At 44.2% G+C, this 19,814-nt stretch overlaps 1 protein-coding gene across 1 annotated transcript in view; it reads right to left on the reverse strand.

Moving 5' to 3' along the window:
- SCUBE3 (signal peptide, CUB domain and EGF like domain containing 3) overlaps positions 1-19,814 on the reverse strand; it is a 1,455,403-nt gene that overhangs the window by 313,359 nt on the left and 1,122,230 nt on the right. Inside the window, exons 9-10 of the mRNA XM_085651134.1 lie at positions 7,702-7,824; positions 4,404-4,520 (exon numbers count right to left, since the gene is read on the reverse strand). Coding sequence (XP_085507260.1) covers positions 4,404-4,520; positions 7,702-7,824 — 240 coding nt within the window. The remainder of the gene's footprint in view (positions 1-4,403; positions 4,521-7,701; positions 7,825-19,814) is intronic.

A 19,814-nucleotide genomic window follows, 5' to 3' on the forward strand; every position in this document is an offset into this window, starting at 1 on the left:
TAGTACGTTTTCTTCTACACCATTAGGTAGCTTTAAGAGCATCGGTAAAAGAAAGAGAGAAGTGGATGTTTCTTTTGATGTGCAAATCAAAGGGATTCCAGACCATCCCGTCCTCTCCCTTCTTATAGAGGAGGGGATTTTCCTACTGCCTGGGAGGACGGGTAGGACAGGTGTGAATCATGTGCCCGAAGCGCCACAATACAGACACAGTCCTTGTTTTCTTCTATAATCTCGTTCAGCCTCGACAGGGGTCTTCTGGTCAGACCTATCTGCATAGACTCTTCTCCTGTAGAAGACAGTATGTCAGATACGAGGGTTTCAGGTTTATGGGTACTAGGTTGGGTTATTCCTGAGTGTTGCTGGAGTCGTGATTTTTGTCTCTCCAGTCGTCTTTCATTGAGGCGATATTCAACTGATAATGCTAAATCCATTAACTCAAGTCATAGTCTCTGCACGAGGTGAATGTACAAATTCATCTTTAATTTCTTCTCGAAGACCTCTGAGGAAAAGAGTGACTAATGTTCGTTCCACCCAAGTGGTCTCTGCGGCTAGTTGCCTAAAGCGTGTGATGTACTGTAAGACATCCTGACTCACCTGTTGGATGTCACACAAGGCTTCTTCCGCTGAGGTCTCCAGACCAGGCCTCTCAAACATTCATTTAAAGGCACCCTACTTTAGTTCTATCCAAAGAAAATTGAGTTGGACGAAAGACAAAAAACACAGTTAATGAATCCAAAAATTCCTTCAGTTTGTTAGGATCTCCAGAATACCGAGGAGTGGAGGTAGAGACCATGGGCACATCAGATGTCTTGGCTGTCAATACGTGGCATAAGGCTATGTTTTCTCCTCGTAGTTGTTGTGGTTCTTGAGCTTCTTGTTGAACCATCTACACTAATGCCTCTACCGTTTTCACTGAACCTTCGGAAGGAGAGGACAGCGAAAGATCCATGGTACCAGGATCAACGCAGGTTAATAGGTGTTGCAAACTGTCACGTTTGGAGTCTTTCTTACTGGTCTTAAGATGGAATGGTTCTCGACTTCAGCTCTTGTAGGTCCTGGTTTGTCCGAGATATGGGCGATCCCTTCTGGTAGCTACGGTGCCGCCGGCCGTGAAAAGCCTAAGCAGCCAGTGCCCTCCCGAAGGAGTCCAAAGAGGAAAAAAACACATAGGGAAAAACCTCCGATGACGAGGAGACTCCAGAAATGACAGAGAAGATATGAGCCACAAAACACAGAGAAACCAGAAGCCCAAGATGGAGCAGGAGATAAACAGGAACTCAAACTGGAGCAGGAGCTGCAAGGGAAGGAGTGCGTCGACAGAAGGAAAAGACCACCAAAAACTGGAACAGGGAACTAACAGGAGCGAGGACACATCAACAGGAGCAAGGAGTGTTGCAACGCAAGGAACCAAAAGAATCTGACCCTTTTTACCCAAGAACAGGAAGTAAAAAACAGGAAGTGAGAAGCCAGGAACAGGAAGTGACAAAACAGGAAGAAGACTGATGCCATCTTGGATAGGGAAAGGAGTGAAGAGCAGAATAGGAAGGCCCCCATGTTAGGAAGGTAGAACAACCTATCCCAAAGTCCCTCTGGGAGCACGACTGTAAAGGAAAGAAGGAGAACAGGCGACAAGATGGCCCCAAAGGAGATGACCTACAGGATAATACCATGCAAAAAGTAAGTGCAAGTGTTCCCCAAAAGGCATAGGAAGCCGCAGTCTCCACTTGGGAACTGCGGTATTCCTAAGATGTTATAGGAAACATCTAACGGGCTGCCGCACAAGTCCGCGGTGTGCTCGATGCAAAGAGGTAGCAGGCGTCGCAATGCCAAAATGTCAATAGCGGGCTGCCGTTTTGCTCCATGATGCGTTCGTGAAGGAGAGAGAGGCATCGCGAGCTGCACTGCGGCCCGTGAAGGGGAAATGGGCAGCGTCGCAGTTTGCGGTGCAACACTGATGGGCATTGAGGCAGGGTCTTGGGTGTCGAAGCTGTCGTAGATTTGAACGATCGTGTGGCGGAAGAAGGTTGCCAAGTTTGTTGCAGAAGTCTTAGGAGTTTGGGACGTATGCAGTCTCGCTGTTGGGCCTGGCGAACTCCTTGACGATGATGAAGAGTTCTTTTATGTTGTGTGCCTTGGCGCTGATTCTGTCTTGGAGAGCCGTTATCTTTGTGGTTTTGAGGAGGAGGTGGTGTGCAATGACAGGGGTTTTGAAGGATGCGTGGGTTTCCGGGGTTGTGTTGTACCTCCATCTCTTCTTGAGTCGTCTGCAGGTGCGTCTGGACTCGTGGAGGGTGGAAGTGCACCAGCTGGCTTTCTTGGGAGTGTTGCTTGCCTGGTGCCTTCTTGAGGGGTGCCAAAGTGTTGGCGCAGTTGGAGATACATTGGTGAAGGTTGCGTGCTGAGGTGTTGGCGTCTGTTGATGTCGGCGGTGTAATAGTGCATAGGAAGACGGTGAGATGTTCTTTGTAGGCCTTGTTCCAGTTACGGGGGGCAGTGAGGGCGGTAGTGTGCAGTGGAAGTGGTGAAGGTGAAGTGCACACAGTAGTGGTCGGTCCAGAGGAGTTTGGTGGTGTGGCTGTAGGTGATGTTTCCGCTGGCAGAGAAGTTGGGGTCGAGCATTTGTCTGGCTGCGTGAGTCGTAGCAGTGACTAGCTGCTTGAGTCCAATGTTGGTGAGGTTCTCCAGAAGGGATGCGGTGTTCTGGTCAATGGGGTTGTCCAGGTGGCAGTTGAGGTTGCTAAGTAGGATGTAATTGGTTGATGCAAGATCCTGGGGTGCGAGGAGGTCTACGATGGCATCGGTAAAGGACGGGCAGGGGCCAGGATGCCTGTAGACGAGTGTGTCACAGAGGGTGGTGTTGGGGTTAGTCTGGATCTGGAAATGGAGGTGTTTCATGGCTGTCGTTGGGTCGTTCGAGTGAGTGGTCAGGTGGAGGGTGTTCTTGTGGACAATGGCGATGCCTCCTCGTGGTCGGTTGGCACGATCCTTTCTGGTGATACTGCAGCCGTCAGGGATGCCGGTGGCACTGTCCAGACCAGGTTTCTGTGAAGAAGGCGATATTGGGAGAGGCGACATTGAAGAGGTCCCAGATTTCTGTGGCGTGTTTGCGGAGGGAGCGCGTGTTGAGGAGGATGCAGTTGAGCAGGTCGGGTGTGCTGTGGGTCAGCTGGCCAGAGAGGAGCTGGTGTGTAGAGGTGGGCAGGAGAAGGGTCCTTAGGTGTCCTTAGGCATGGCAAGGTGACAGACGACGGAGTTGAGTCCTGTGTTGAGGGAGAAGAGGATGCTAGCGTCATATCGCTGGGGGACCTGAGAACCAGGGTCCGTGGTGCTGGGCGCGGATGGGCGCAGACAGGCCACCATTAAGTAGTGTGCTGGAAGCTGGAAGGCGGGAAACGTGGGAAGTGGAAAAGGGTCATTGGAGGGGGGCGAGGCTGCGGGGGACTGCAGCGTCAAGGGCGGCGAAGCACAAGGAAAAGTGCAAAACGGGACAGGGAAAAAGGCAGAAAGCAGAAAAAAGGCAGCAGCAGAAGAAGGACAGAAACGCAGAAAAAGACAGATAGAAGGGCAGTATAGCAGCAGAGCAGTGACGCTCGCCTACTAGACCACCAGGGATGAGGCGCAGGCGGGTGCCTGCGGGTGGAGGAGGGTCTCAAACTCCTGGCCAGAGGGTCAGCAGCAACAACAGGGGCAGCAGCAGCTACCAGGTGGAGCTGTGCAGTGATGGGAGCAGTCCACTAGAAGGTCAGTGGACCCACTTAAGAAAGTATCCTATTTATGCACAATAAAGGCCTTAAACTACAGATCAACTTCAGTAAAAAGGCCTGATGAGATAAACTACAGTTGGAATAATTGTGAAAGAACTTCTCAACAAGACATTTTCAAAGAAAAGACTATTCCGACTATTTGCAGTTATAGTTTTAAACATAGGGATTATATAATTGTCTAAGAATTAAGGTGCTGCAGGATTAAAAAAGCATTTATAGGAGTTTCAAGCAGCCATAAATGCAGCTACTAAACATATCCTTGTTTCAAATCAGATTTCCATATTATAAATACAAGTGTAGGATAGCCAACCATTACTAATATATGCTAGAACACAACATTGGAATGCCAGAGCACAACAATGAAGGCTCTATAATCGATAAGCATAACTCCAATATTTGGACAGGGTTAACTGGCTCCAATTCTGGTGGCAAATTGTTTTTGCAGAGATGAATACCACATAACTATTCACACTTGGGGAACAATAAACTGAATATATTCATTGATACAGGACCAAGAAGAGAAACAATGGAGTAGAAGGACATGGGAGCTGGGTTTATGGGGGCTGAGACTGAAAAGTGATAAGGGGTAGACTAGACGTGAGATACAGGCAGTAATATCTTTCCTTTATTTCCACTTACCTCCACAGTGGGTCAATCCATAGAGTGTGTAGCCCTTGTTGCAGAAGCACTGGAAACTCCCTGGGGAGTTTATACAAGTGTGATCACAGGTCCTGTCAAATGAGCATTCGTCAATATCTGAAACAGAAACAGCAATCCAGAACATCAGAGGAAAAGCTAATATTGAGCAGACATACCCAGAATACGAGGGATGTAGATGACATGGGGCAGGCAGAGTCTATAATAAAAGAAAATATGGCCCAGGATACTCGGAATCGGGACATTAGGGGAAATGAGGTGTGAAAGAAAGAATTCCAACTGTTATGGATCATATCAAGAGGGCAAAGTGACTGAGTGCAGCATAGAATACCCAAGCTCAGAACGTGAGAGTAGACAGCAGTAGGCATCCGGTTCTGAAATATGGGAGGCATTAGGCGGTGGGACTCCAAAACACAAAGGGATGGTCTTAGTGTACCCCAAATTAAGATCAAAGGAAGAAAAAAATAGATAAAGTAATTACAATTGGCACGGGAAAAGAAGATACCACAGAATGCCGATTGAAACATGCCAGCACAAGAAGCACTGAAGCAATTTCTCCTGGAGCATGGGTAGATGTCACACAATGTTTACAAAACAGCGTGCATATAAAAGTATACAATTAGAAGGCAGTAGGAGGTCAAATAGGCTCTGAAAATGGGAGAGTACTGGATCTAAATCAAACAGGTTGAAATATGAGAAGACAAAGTTGTATGAGGTAACCAGACTGAAGATCATCTGAAAGCATATTACAGACTTTCGTACTCTGAGTTATTCAGTGGAGAACTGTAACACATTCTTTCTTGACTTGAAATCTCCATTAAAGAAATATCCAACTAGCTAGGTATGCAATTGTGGGTGTATAAGTTCATAAAGAGTTGAAAATGGGTTGTCTGCCATAAGACACTGACCCAGGGTGTCGAAGCATTTGGGACCCTGCGCACTGATCTATGTCCTTTAGCTGTTTGTAGAGCAATGCTAAAACAAAACACTAGGGAGCTATCAGGGGGAGCCAGATGACCCTTGGGAACAGCAAGAATGAGTCAACGGCCAGGGCTAAGAAGGTATGATGAGGGACTACGAAATGCCATTGTGCATAGAGTGACAAGAGTCACAGTCCCAGCAGTGGCCTTTCATACAACTGGGAGTGATATTTCTGCCATGAATCTTCAATCTGCCACTTAACACCTGGTCTAGCCACAATTTATCTGATGGCTACAGCACAGCATTTGATCACCAAAAGTGCAGGATCCCAAAATCTGGAATGCCCTGGAATCGAATTGAACTTCAGGAAACTATTCAAAAGTGAACAGTTCACCAGACCATTCAACGGAGGTCTTCACCTAAGAGCAGTACTGAAGAATGGTAGACAGCAATTCCTCTCTTAGCATGTTTTTTCTATGCAAAAAGCGTTGAAGAAGCTGTAGATAGATGTGCAAAAGTTTACAAAATGTTTAGATAAAGTCTCTCTTCACCTGCATCCTAAACAGGCTGGTGTTATTAGTCCAGTTCACAGTAGGACGAAACACCTTCTCTAATTATATTAGTCATAATTGGCATCCTTAAAAGCGGAATATCAGCTGACGGTCCAGGCAACTGAGTATTCTCCAGACACCCAAAAGTATTTTGGGGAGGCAGTTCCAGAACTGCGTTTGCCTTTAAGTTACATGCTCCATAAACACATGGATGCATTTATTTATCGAGTCCTCTGACGTGTGTGCCATTCTGAATCCACACACTAAACAATTCACACATGTGCTCAGGGCATTAAATTGAACTCTGGAACTAGTAAGGATTCACAATTTTTGGCTTAATAACTTATTACATTTAGCATGCCACTGTTTACAAAATCTACCATGAATAATTTCGAAGGAGAGGACATTGGGACAACATTTTTCTCTATACCCCATCAAAATATTCTGTTACGTCCAATTGACAACAGTTCTGCCCTCTAGTGGTCGGAATGGAAATTGCTAAAAACTCAAGAGCATTTCCGATTTCTTTTTCAGTTTCTTCCACTTCTACTGATCATGTGTTCTGCTACCATAATTGCTTTCTTCAGAGATATGACCTGTATCACTGGCCTTCCAGAAGAGTTGTCATATAGATGAGTAGTTTTTTTTATCCGTCTGCATAGTACACCCTTGTTTTCTAGCACCAATTTCTTTATTCCACAAAATGGACTTCCAGCTATTGTTACATATGGTCTTGCTTTAAGGGCTTCACCTATGCAAAGGTGGGCTGTGCTTCTCAGAAGGATGATGTTCAGGATATGATGTACCTGCACTATGGTCCTGAAGGTCTCCAGTCCCCAGTCTCTAGGCAAATACAAGTAGAGATTTGGAAGAACACAGAATATCAGAGAAACAGAGCTCATTTTAGGAGGGTACTCTGTAACTGGTGTATTTCTATAACTACAAGACTAACAAGTGTATTCTTAAAATACTTCCGTCTACATGGGATGACCATGGAAGCTTTTATGCCTGGGTCTTTCACAACAGGTGCTCACTGCCAAATGTTCTTCTACCTTAGAATTTGCCTTCAACGTATCCCGCTGTACCAAATCTCACATAAACAGAAAAGTCTGGGATTAGGCCACGCCATGTGCTCGTGCTACTAAATGCTAGAGGCTGGGTACTGGATGTTTTTATACATCAGTAATTCACTTTCGGACACTTCTCTATTGATCTGGCTTTATATTTCCAGTCCTTCTCGTACTACTTGAAATACTTTAGCAAGCCTCAGTAAAATAAGGGCACACATTGGGCTCTACACTGGCTCTGAGCTCCGGGCCGAATATTATTTAAAATCTGCTTGTCTGTCTGTCATACAAAGCTTTGCACTTGGGTGTCCCATCTTATCTGCGCAAACAGCTGGCCATCGTTGCTTTTCAACATGTCTAGCACTACAACAATCTCAACTGGTGATGAAACATTCTTCAACCCGATACAACCTGACTCCCTCTATTTAAAGAGACTCTTGAAAACACACCTGTCCTGATTTCATTTGCCGTAAACTCGCACTACTTTAATGTTCTTCTGCGCCCTCTTCCGTTTGGTTTTTTTTTACTGTAACTATTTTCATTTTAGAAAACCAGCAGTGTTGTATTTGTAACCTTTTACCATTGTATGGAAAGCGCAATCGTGCCTTTTTGGTACAGAAAGGCTCATGAATAATGAAAATCAATAAATACATAACAAGTATGACTTTCCATGGGGATCAGTTGTTGTGCCCTGCTTTGCTAGAGCTCAAGCCGCCATGTGCCTCCTTAACAGGGGCTCACCTTGGCAATTTCTTTCGTTGATCAGAAGTTTATACCCTTTTTTGCAGCTACATTCGAAGCTGCCCACCGTATTCCGGCAAATATGATCACAGCCTGCGTTGTTCAGCCGACACTCATCAATATCTGCAGAGGGAACAGAGATAGGTTATGTTGCCTAACCAGATCAAAATATCTTTGGTTCTTGTATATAATTGCATGAAATAAAGTTGAAGCCCTTCCCCTAATGCTTAAAGTTCAAAAAGATCCTACTAACTGGTTCTTAATTTACCCAAAGCAATTGTTAAAAATAAAATACTTATTATCTACATTCCATCCCACAGTTTTAAGTTAGCCAAAGGGTCTCATGTCCCAATCAAAAGACTCATCACTGCCCACACTCCACCCCCAACACTTAATATTAGAGCTACACAATAACACAGGATCTCTTCAAATATGAAGAAACAAACTAAGAAAAAAAACTAACACCAGTTAAGAAAGGGAATGATAGACACATAAGGGACATCCACAGTAGATAATAGATTGCTTCTAAATGACAGCGCCAGTCCTAACAGTGAAGTTAGACGTAGGTGCCAGGATCGGATTCCAAATCAACACGTAACTTTGGACATTGTCTCCCTACTGTGGGTTCTTGATTGCAGCTCAAAAGCATTTCTGGCTTTTTTGATATATAACAGTGCTACTTGGCTTAGATTCCGAATTTTCACAAGTCACAACTTCTTACTCTTTGCTAGGTTTCATGAAGTTGGTTTGTAAGTGACTGCCATCACTTGTTCAGGGCCTCCTATTGTCAACTGTTAAGATGACATTTCTCAAGCCTCCCACGTTTGCCTGATCATTGCTGGACATTCGTTTTCTATAAATCTCCAATTTCCAACTGTCACTAGTCAGCATTCATGGCTTCACCATGTATTCTCACCTGGGTATGAACAAAGCTCGATATTGTAGTGCCCTCAGTCTCACCCGGGATCAGTCAGAATTTTTTGCTTGATTTAGCTCTCTCATCTGTGATCGGTTAACACTGCTTACTTCATTGCCCCCATTTGTACTAGATTTCCCTTATTTTCAGGTTTGATTCTCACCCTTTACCTGTGCTCTAGATTTTCCTGGTGAGTCTCGCTTGTGACCTGTGTTGAAATGAGGTTTAATAATGTCATTTGTCATTGGCTATAACTCAGTGGCGGCTCCTCTGCTAAGGCGGAGGAGCGCTGCCCCATTGCTTTTCAGCAGTGTAAAAAAATAAAATTATAATAACTCAATGTTATTAGCATTTATTTTTCCCTGCTGAGGCAGTTTTGCTGGGCTGGGCTGCTCTGCTCACAGAGCAGGAGGAGGAGCACTCTGTAAGTGCGCATGACTGTTTGGCCGGTTCAGGACGTCCGGATTACTGAGCTGTGTAACGAATGTCTCTGTCTGATACATCAAAGCTGATGAAGGTAAGGTTTTGCAGTGGGGACTGAGGTATTTCAGTGAGGGATTGGGAGACGGGGGCAAGACAGAAATGAGTATGGGACATGAGTGGTAAGCACTGCAGGGAAGGACAAAAAGAATAGGTGGAAATGGGAGGCTAGGTATTAATATAGGGGCGGCAGAGAGGGACAGACAATGGAAACTAAAAAACAGAGATGTGTAGATGAGATAATTGCCAAGAGTTTCCTTTGAGCATAACTGCATTAAAAAAGGAATGGTTAAAAGAAGGGGGCTCACCAGTGGCGTAACGTAAAATGATGGGGCCAGTGCAGAATGGGCTCAATGTGGGCCCCCTGGACAGTTGGGCCCCCTATACACAGAAGGGGCCTGCTTGGTAAAGCAGAGTCACTTTCCTTTGCACTTAACTATTTCTTATTCCATGCCATTGCACACGTTCTGCAAGGCATGCAATGGCATGGCTTAGAGGGTGAGGGGCACCATCCCAACAAAAACCCCTGGTGGCCCCCCTGCACTGTGGGTACCTCCGTTTCACCCCTGTATATCACTGAAGGAATATCAAACGCTCACGATATCGTGACTAGAATACTGAGGACCATTTTGATAGGTAAGTATGTATGTCAGTCAAGTCAAGTCAAGGACATTTGTATCGCGCACAAATCACTCCCAAGAGTCTCATGGTGCTTGCAGACGGCTCTGAAAAAAAAAAGACTAGGATTTAGTTTCCAAAAAGCCAGGTCTTCAACTTTTTGCGGAAGCAGCTGTGTTCAGAAATACTGGGCAGATATGAGGGCATTTTGTTCCAGGATGCCGGTGCCAGAAAGGAGAAGGATCGGCCCCCTTGCCTAGCAGTTTGAATTCTGAGGGGAGTCAGCAATGCCTCATTGCTGGATCTAAGCATTCTGGGTGGCTGATACCAGCGTAGCTTTTGCGACCAATATTTTGGACCGCTTCCATACATATGCTTATGAGTTAAGCATAGGATTTTAAAAAGGATTCGCTTTTTCACTGGAAGCCAATGATAAGTATTTAAACAGGAGGCGGAAGAAGATCTTTGTGGGAGATCAAGGACTAACCTGGCAGCGGTATTCTGCAGGACCTGGAGCCTATTTAAGAGGTTTTCATTTATTGAAAGCAATAGGGCGTTGCCGTAGTCCATTCTGTTAATAATCAATCCCTGTATTAGTGGTTTCCGCGCCTCAGTAGGGATCCATTTAAAAACCTTCAGCGGACTGCGCATAACGCCAAAACAGGTGCCAATGACATGGTTTGTATGGCCCTTCATGGACAAACAGTTGTCCATGTAAAAACCAAGATTACAGACCATATCCTTGGGAGTGGGACAAGGATCTAACTTAGATGGCCACCAATCATGTGTCCAATGCTCCATAGCCTTGCCAAAGAGCATAATCTCTGACTTACCACCGTTTAGTTGGAGATGGTTAGACCTCATCCATTTGTCAACATGAGTCATACAGTTCTTGAAACGCTGCTTGGTTTCAGTGGGGTCTGGGCCTAAGGTGATCAGAATCTGAGTGTCATCTGCATAGGATATGACATCAAAACCATATGTTCTGACCACTTTAGCCAATGGGGTCATGTACAGATTAAAAAGCGTAGGGCTCAAAATAGAGCCCTGCGGGACTCCCATCTTGACCGGTCTCTCACGTGAAAAGGTATTTCCCATCTGAACAGTAGTTACACGTTCAGATAGGTTAACTATTAAACCATTTGAGGGCGTTCCCTCTGACACCTATCTCCCAAAGCCGCTGTTGTAAAATGTTATGGGAGATGGTGTCAAAGGCGACAGACAAATCAAGCAGGACGAGGATGACTGACTGGTGTTTGTCTAAAGCCAGTCTGATGTTATCAGTAACCTCGACCAGTGCTGTCTCCGTGCTATGTGCCGTTCTGAAACCAGACTGAGAGCGGTCTAAGAGTCCGTGGCTTTCAAGATGGTCTGCAAGTTGTTGGTTTACAAGGAACTCCAACATCTTCCCGAAATAGGGGAGTAAAGAGATAGGACGGTAATTTAAAAGAAGTTTTGGATCAGCCGTCGGTTTCTTAAAAATCGGCCTTATTCTGGCTGCTTTCCAGATTGTAGGAAAATCAGCTTCCGAAAATGACTTATTAAATAGGTCAATCAGTCTTTCCAAAAGTATTGGAGCGATGATGGAGAAAAATTTGGGAGGGACGGGATCTGCAGGACTTTATCTTCTGCATGACAAAGGTGACAGACTTACAGTCACATTTTACAAATTTGTTTAGGATGCAAGGAGGGTCGGGTAGAGGGCAAGGCAGATCTTCACGGTAAGTACTATTATGTGAAGATATAAGAGACTGGTGAATGACTGTGATTTTTTCCTCAAAAAATGTAGATAGTGAGTCAGTCCAATTTTGAGACACCGGCACTGAAGGCTTATTACTAGGGATTGTGAATTCTTTTAAGATTTGGCTCCCTAGAAGAGTTTTCTGCCTTATTTATCCGGTCTATAAGGAAAGTTTTTTTTGCCAATTTTATTTCATTCATGTAGCCATGATGCAGTTTCTTGTAGCTTTCGTGATCAGCTAGATTTTTACTTTTACGCCATTGTCTTTCAGCGGTTCTACATGAACATTTTGCTATTTTTAGTTGGTCAGTAAACCAGGGAGCGGTTCTAGTCTTAATCTTGACATTACTAAAAGGGGCAATTTTATCTAATGCAGTCAAAATAGCTTTGTCAAGTTGTAGTGCCACTTGATTTACGCTGGTTTCTGGATCGGTCTGATCTGGGCAGAAATGCTTTAGGAAAACGGGCAGGGTGACTTTGCGCCATGGTCTGTGCAATATGGGTTCGCTTTCCAGGTTAGTTTTGGCTGTAATGATAGGGACAGCGAATTTCAGTAGGTAGTGATCTGTCCATAATAGCGGCATGGGGCATTCCACCGTCATTCCAGATGAATTAGTAAAAAGAAGATCCAGAGTATGGCCTGCGCTATGTGTGGGGCCTGCGACCAACTGAACAAGACCAAGGGTATTCATGTTAGAGATCAATTTATCGGTATCAGGGTTGGATAGCATTTCAGCATGGTAATTAAAATCTCCGATTAGGAGAAAATTGTCTGAGGCTAGAACATGTGGCGCAATAGTTTCAAATAATTTATCTGTAAAGTCCCCTTTTGTTCCTGGGGGTCGGTAAACTAAAGCCCCTCTCCAGGAGCCATTGGAGAGGCTGTTGATCTTAAAGATACACATTTCTTTATGGCTGTGTATAAAACTTTCTAAGACAGTGATATTTAAATCGTGTTTAGAGGCAATTAATAGGCCGCCCCCTCTAGTCTCTTTCCTGTCTAGTCGAGTGACTTTATATTGCGAAGGAAAGGCAATATGTACATCAGAGGAAGCATGCTCATGTAGCCAGGTCTCCGTAACAAAACAGATGTCAGGGTCTGTTAGATCTAAAAGGCTCCATATCTCTACTGAATGTTTAGAGATGGAGCGTGCATTAAAACAGATTGCACTGAGTTGTCTGGGAGCACTGTGCTGATTTGGACCTAAAGATGTAGTGGTCTTTTTGGAGCTAGTAAGATAGGCTGAGCGCCTGATTTCCGGGATCCTAGATAGTTCTGTTTCAAGTACATCAGTAAGTTCTATCAGAGGGGAATTTAAATCTTTTATTTCTTTGCTTGAGTGTTTAATATATCCCATATTACCTCTAGCACAGAAGATGTCCCGAGAAGTGTGAATGAATCGAAAGCAAGGGGGAAACAATACAGGGGTCTTGGCGTCTGGCGACGGTCAGGCGTGGACGGGCGCAGACGGGCTTGCCTTTGGCACGCCGCTGCGCGCGGCCGCGCCCTTCGCCTGATTAAATAGAAGAAGGCGTGAAAAATCTGGAGTGCTAACCTACAGCTTCCGGTAATACAACCGGAAGCAGTGACTGCCAAGAACGAACCTCCGTTCAATCGGCACAAGCCGTGAGGGACCGGGGTCAAAGGCAGCTATCTACTAGGCAATGTGGCATCGAAAGACAAACTGGTGAGTACAGTGCAGTTTTAAAAAGTTCAAAAACAAATGTGCAGAAATACGTATCACTCAGCAGTATTTAGCACTTCGCAATTGGTTTTAGCTGGTGCTACCTTCATAGACGTTTGAAAAGCAGCGGGTCACAGATTTCCAGAGCACCGCTGATTTGTAGAGAGCACTATTACCCTTCAGGTTATCCTGGTGCTGAATAGATTTTCAAAACATTGATGATATGTATGTTCAATGTACATAGATTTGGAGTTAAGAATAATACATCCATACCTTTCTTTTGTGCACTTACCTTCGTGATTATTTTGCTTTTGGCCACTCAATATTCCTTTCACAATAATTTCAGAATGTAACCCTCAAAAAAATAATTAGCACCACTGTTAACATTTAGGAGTTCAAACCAGGTACTGTGACATTTAGACAAAGGATACCCAATGCCTTTAAATAGTGAAAATTCATGCAGTGTTCCAGAGATACCATGGAAATAACTGAAGACTTCCATAGTGTACCTCATTGCTTTCTTGATGCGGTGCACAAATTCCCAGTTGAAGTAAGCTTATTATATCATAAATGGGGACCTACTACATCACAGCATGGGCATATATTATGTAGTTTTCTTCTCTTAGTCACCTTCCACTACTGCTGCTCTACATATGTGGCTTCTGGAGTGTGTCAGGGCTAAACAAAAATAAATGCCAAACAGGAGCAAGTTGAAGGAGGGCTAGCCTGTAATCTCTGACCCAAGTAGACTTCCATCCAAATCAATTCTGTTAATGCAGGCAGAACTCTTTAAATCAACCAAAAGAGAAAAGTGGGTAATTCATACTTTTGACTTTGGTTAGAAGATTGTGATCTAGCAGGAAAAGTATAACTTTCATGATTGAGCAGTACACATTTGTAAAGCCCCACTCTTTAGCACAATGCATCAGGATCTATGAAAGGATGTTGTGTAGATATGGGGTATTTTTATGAAATAGAGCAGCAGAGCTGCTTTTATTAATGGGAGGAGACAGGAAAATGGTGCTTCTTAATAATAGGTTATTGGGCGTTATTGCCTTTTGCAGGCACCAGATCCAGAATCTCTTCCACTTGAATAAGTTTGACTATGTGGTGGATAGTGCTATAGTCTATCTTTCTTGAGATGTCCATGTACTCTTGTGGCAGATGTCCAGGTATTCTTGTGGCAGATTCCTATACTCATACTGGAGGAATTGAGGTGCCATTCAAGGGTGTCAGAGTATTTTCCCTTGTAGGGTTGATCTGTCCTGCTGGGTAGCCTAATTTGTGGCTTAAGAACTCAGTGCTTTTCCGAGGCTGAGACTGCATTTTGGTGTAGTAATTCGTACCAACTGCCGAGGCCTCTTTGGATTGGGCTTGAGGTATGGCTCTCTTGAGGCCATTTCTTGTTCTGGACCTGAGGTTCTGGTTGAGGTTTAACCCTGGAGGAAAGATTCTCTATTGAGTGGGGTAATCAAGGTGTGGCCTTTGCCCTGGGCGTGAGCTTCATCGAGGGCCCTGAAGAAGGTTGTTCTCCAAAGTCAGAGTCTTTAGGTGAAACGTATTCTGGACTCCTCTCCCTTTGGGTCTCTGGAATATGTGAGGACTCACCCCTTTTACGATCCTAGTAAGTTCCCTTGATCTTTTCGGTACCAGGCGTGGTTGATGATTCGGGAGGGCCTTGGTGCTGTATTCTATAAGTCCACTGCTCATTTGCAAATAGTTTTTTTTTCTGAAACACCTTACAGGCCAAACAGGTGACTGTTGTGGTCCCTCACTCAGGAGACAAAGGTGGAGCTGGTCCGACACTGGTAACTTAATGTTGCAATTAGAGCAGACATGTATAAAGTGTATTCTCCATAATCCTTTCACTATGGCTTATTCATATAACATGACCTCAAAGATTTCTGTTCAATTTGATTCCAATGTGGTCAATGGTTGAAAAATATTTTCCTAAATAGAGGGGGATTTCAATGTCTCAATGTCAAGGATTTCGACTCCGTCCCAGACCTCATAGAGATACAGCAAAGCCAGAAACACAATATAAAGTGGCATCTATGTCCTATTGGATTGTGGATTTCTGCTGAGGTGTGAGCAGTCATCTCAAAACTGAAACCTCCACTTCGAAGAAAAACAACTTGCAATGCCCTCACTCAATGCTAAGTGGCTTGTGTGTGCAGAGCATGTGATCTATTGCAACACATGCTGCAAATCTTTGTTCTTAGGTGGAATCATTACACATTTTCTTTGATGGTGAAGTAGGTGCTAAACCTTGAGAAACAGGGCCTTGGATTCAGATGAGGTAGAATCAATTGCTCAGGGACCATATTCACAAGAGTATGAAAAGACAAATGAGGTCTGCAGTGCCACAGTTAAAAACTGTGTGGTAGTAAAGTAACTAATTTTCCTATAGGATCAAAGTTCTTTTTCATGTTTTTAAAGCTGTTGGCTACCTGGCTCCAGGTTAATTCCATTCCTTTTATTATTTAAAAATAACTAGAAGATTCTGGTTCAGCCATATATATATTCATGCTAATTTCATTTCTAACTATAATTGGCTTCTTCTTAAAACATTAAATGAATTAATTTTAGTGAACATTGCCTCTCGATAGGCACATAATAAAAATGGTATTTAGACGAGACATTATCGCTTAGTAAAAGTGCTCCTGAATTCCATACTTTGGCCAGAATATGAAGATTAGTTATTTACCTGTAACTGTAGTTCTCCAGTATTTGTCTCGTTCATAGATTCATATGCTTGAATCATTCTCCATCGTCGAAGTGGGAGTCCCACGGTACTATAATAAAGCAATGTACATTACTACAATAGATAGAATGGAAATGAGCCATATATTTTATACCCTATCTATGTACTTTCTAAAAAAGGACCAAACTACAAACTTAAGCCAATCAGGCAACAACACCCTCTAGAACAATCCCAAGAGAAGCTGAATCACGAACAATCGATATAGAGAGGAGTCTGTCATGGGAGGAGGGTGGGTCATATGTGAATCTTTGAAAGATACCAATACTGGAGAACTACAGTTACAGGTAAGTAACTATTTTTCTTCTCCAGTATTGGATCTTTCATAGATTCACATGCTTGAATCAGAATAGTAAGCAATACACCAATGAAAAACAATAATATTATACATAGCGGAAGGTGGGAAATAAACGTTTGTGAGGCTCACCTTATTGAAACAGCTGTCGCAACACTGCCTGTCCCAAAGCCACATCAGTCTTATTATTCTCATGCAGGAAATAATGCCTCATAAAGGTGTGCCTTCTTGACCATGTTGCTGCTCAGCAGATATGCTGGATGGACACCCCAGAAAACAGAGCTGTAGAGGTGGCAACAGCTCTTGTAGAGTAGGCCTTGACCTTGTCTCACAAGGGGTTTCCTACTTGCCTGTGACAACATTGAATGGTGGATGCAATCCATCTGGCAATGGTGTGCTTGGAAACTGGGAGACCTTTTCTGATACCACCATATGACAGAAACAACTGATCAGCTTTGTGGATTTGATTGGTCTGGTGTAAATACAATTTTAGACATAATTTGAAGTCTAGAGAATGTAGAGATTTTTCTGCAACAGTCTGAGGATTGGGGCAGAATGTCAGTAGAATCACTGGCTCATTCAAGTGGAATTCTGAAGGGACCTGTGGGATAAACTAAGGATTGGTTAGAAATATTACACTGTCTGATTTGAATTGAAGGAAAGGTTCCTTAATGGTAAATGCCTGGATATCACTTACTTTTTTTGTCAGAAGTTAAAACCACAAGAAGTGCAGTTTTCCAAGTAAAGTACTTCAATGTCACTTTGGGAATGGGCTCAAATGGTGTTTTCATGAGCTGTCCCAGCACCACATTTAAGTACCGCGATGGTGAGGGTCTCCTTATTAGAGAAAATGTCCTGAGTAGGCCCTCAAGGAATTGTTTCACACCTCGACTAGACCATAAAGATGATGCATTACTGGATCATCGAAACCTGTAAATTGCCGCCAGGTGTACTCAGATGGAGGAATGAGTCAAACTGGATCTTGCCAGGTGAAGTAGGTGTGGGAGGATTTGCTCTGGTGGAGGTGTGAGAGGATGGACCTTAAATTCTGCACACCAAATGAAGAAGAGTTTCCATTTTAGTTTATAAGTTCTGCTCATAGTGTCCGGCCTCGCTTTGGTAAGGATTTGCCTGCAGTCTGAAGGAATGTCTAACATGGCAAACTCATTGAACTCAGGAGCCAGGCAGATAAATATAGCAATGTCTGGTTGGAATGACGGGTCTGGCCCTGGGTCATGGTCAGCAGCACTGGTATTGGTATGAGGTTGTTCTGGCAGGAGCAGGAGCTCCGTGAACCAGAAGTGTCTGGGCCACTTGGGAGCAATGAGGAGAAGTTGGCAAGGCTGTTTCTTGAGTTTGTTGAGCATCCTTGGGACCAATGGGATTGGGGAAAAACTGTAAGCATAGATTCCTAACCATCTCATCGAAAATGCATTCCCTCATGCCCCCTCATGGTGATGCCAACTTGCGAAGAATGGGCGTTTCTTGTTCTCCTTCGTACCAAAGAGATCAAAGTTCTGCTTGCCCCAGCGATGGATGAGGTGGAGAATGTTTGGTCTAACTCCCACTTGTGGTAAGGGATACTGGTCCTGCTTACCAAGTTTGTGAGAATGTTGGAAGCTCCCGGCACATATTTTGCTTCGAGCCAAGGCCTGCTTTAATGCTGGTAGCGCCTGGTGCGACAATCTTTTTTGGTGCACCCTCCCCCATGACCTCCTCCTCGGATTCCCTGACATCCACCGGCAACAGTGCCCCTCATCTCTCCATAGCCCCTCTCTCCCATACAAGTCATTTGTTTCACTATTCCTCTAAGGGATCGCAATTAAAATACAGATCTGTTCTTTGCAGCAGGCATATTAACCCTTTGTGCTACTTTATGGTGAGTCAAAACTGCCACTAGACAAAAATCTGATCTCCCTCTCTAACAGGAAAATGAATCACAAGAGTTATCTTGGCATTTTAATTGCTGCCTGTAAGCTGGATATATAAGGAACTCCGAGCAGGTGCTTTTAAACTGTAAGTAATTGCTAAACACAGTGCAAACCCCCCCCCCCGGTCAGGTCAGCACCCAGTGCACCAGCATCGGTCGCAGAACCCTAAAGCCGGCCCTGCTTTGAGCATTATCTGATGTTGAAGAGCCCAGTTCCAGATCTGTTGTGTTTGAAGAGATAGCACTGGTTAACGTGAGCTCCCTCGTTTGTTGAGGTAAAACATGCTCGTGGTATTGTCTATACATGTGAGCACCGATGACTGCACTATCTTAGGGAGAAATTACTTTAATGCTAAGGCTATAGCTTTGAGCTCCAGCAGATTGATGTGCATCTTTGTTTTGTCTGGACTCCATTTGCTGCTTATCTGCAAGTCTTGAAGTTGCGCACCCCAATCTTCTATGGAGGCATCCGTTGTTATGACATACTCTAGGATTTGTACCAGATATGAAAGAACTGAAGAAAGGTTTGAAGTTCGTGTCGACCAAGTCATGGCTTTCCACATTGCTGGAGTTATTTGAATGAGTTTGTTGAAGGACCAGTGCACCTGGAGCCACCGTTTGTCCAATTCTTCTTGTAGTGGACGCATTTGTAATCAGCAATTCGGAATAAGAGGGATGCAGGAAGTAGCCATTACCAGAAAGGATTTGTAGATCCAGACAGAAAATAACTTTCTTGTGTACAGTCTGTGAGCTAGTTGTCAAATGTTTAGTTGCCTGCTTTGAGACATGTTCCCAATAATGGCAACATTGTTGTGGGATTTAAGTGAGAGTTTTGATGGTTGACTGTGAGAACGAGTCTGGTAAACAATGAGAGGTATGTGGATGTGGCTGTTGCTACTCGATGTGTGGGTTCTTTTATGAACCAATCGTTCAAGAATGGAAAGACGGTATGGGAAGCGACGGACCTCACCCAGGCGGAGCAAGAGTGGTCGGCAATGGGATGGGCCATAGCTAAAAGGAATATTGCTCAGAAATGGGGGATTGACACTATGCCATTGCTACGCGTTTGGGCCATGGATATGGATCAGGCCATGGTGGCGGAGAAAACGGTCTACAAAAATCGAGGTTGCCCGCAGAAGTGGGATCATAAGTGGGGAAGATGGAACAAATACCGGGGGGACATCTGTATTTCCCCTACTGTTGAACTGAGGAGAAAGAGGCGGGCTTTACTGGATATAATGGGGGCAGGCACGGTGGCCTGAAGACATAAGGCTGCCTGCTATGTACTGTCTACGGGGGGCTCCCAGATCCAAGAGTGGGTGTGTACTCATGTCTGTACTGCTTCAATACTTGATTGGATTTAATCGTGAATGTCATGATTCTATTGCTTGTTGTCTCCAAAGCATGCATGCATAATCGGCCAGTGGAGGTGCTAATTAACTGTCAAGACTGCTGCAATGTTGTGGATTTGGTTGTCAATAAAATTGTTATGTTAAAAAAAAGAATGGAAGGACGTGGACTCCTTTCTGTCAGAGATGGGCTGCCAATGAGGCCAGCATCTTAGTGAAAATTTGCGGTGCTGATTTGAGTCCAAGTGAAAGGACCCTGAATTAGCAGCGGGTGCGAGCTACCTTGAAGCACAGGAATCTGCAGTGTTTTGGGTGCATCGGGATGTGGAAGTATGCGT

The sequence above is a fragment of the Triturus cristatus genome, chromosome 1_1 (assembly GCF_964204655.1).
Source record: "Triturus cristatus chromosome 1_1, aTriCri1.1, whole genome shotgun sequence".
NCBI classification, from domain to species: domain Eukaryota; kingdom Metazoa; phylum Chordata; class Amphibia; order Caudata; family Salamandridae; genus Triturus; species Triturus cristatus.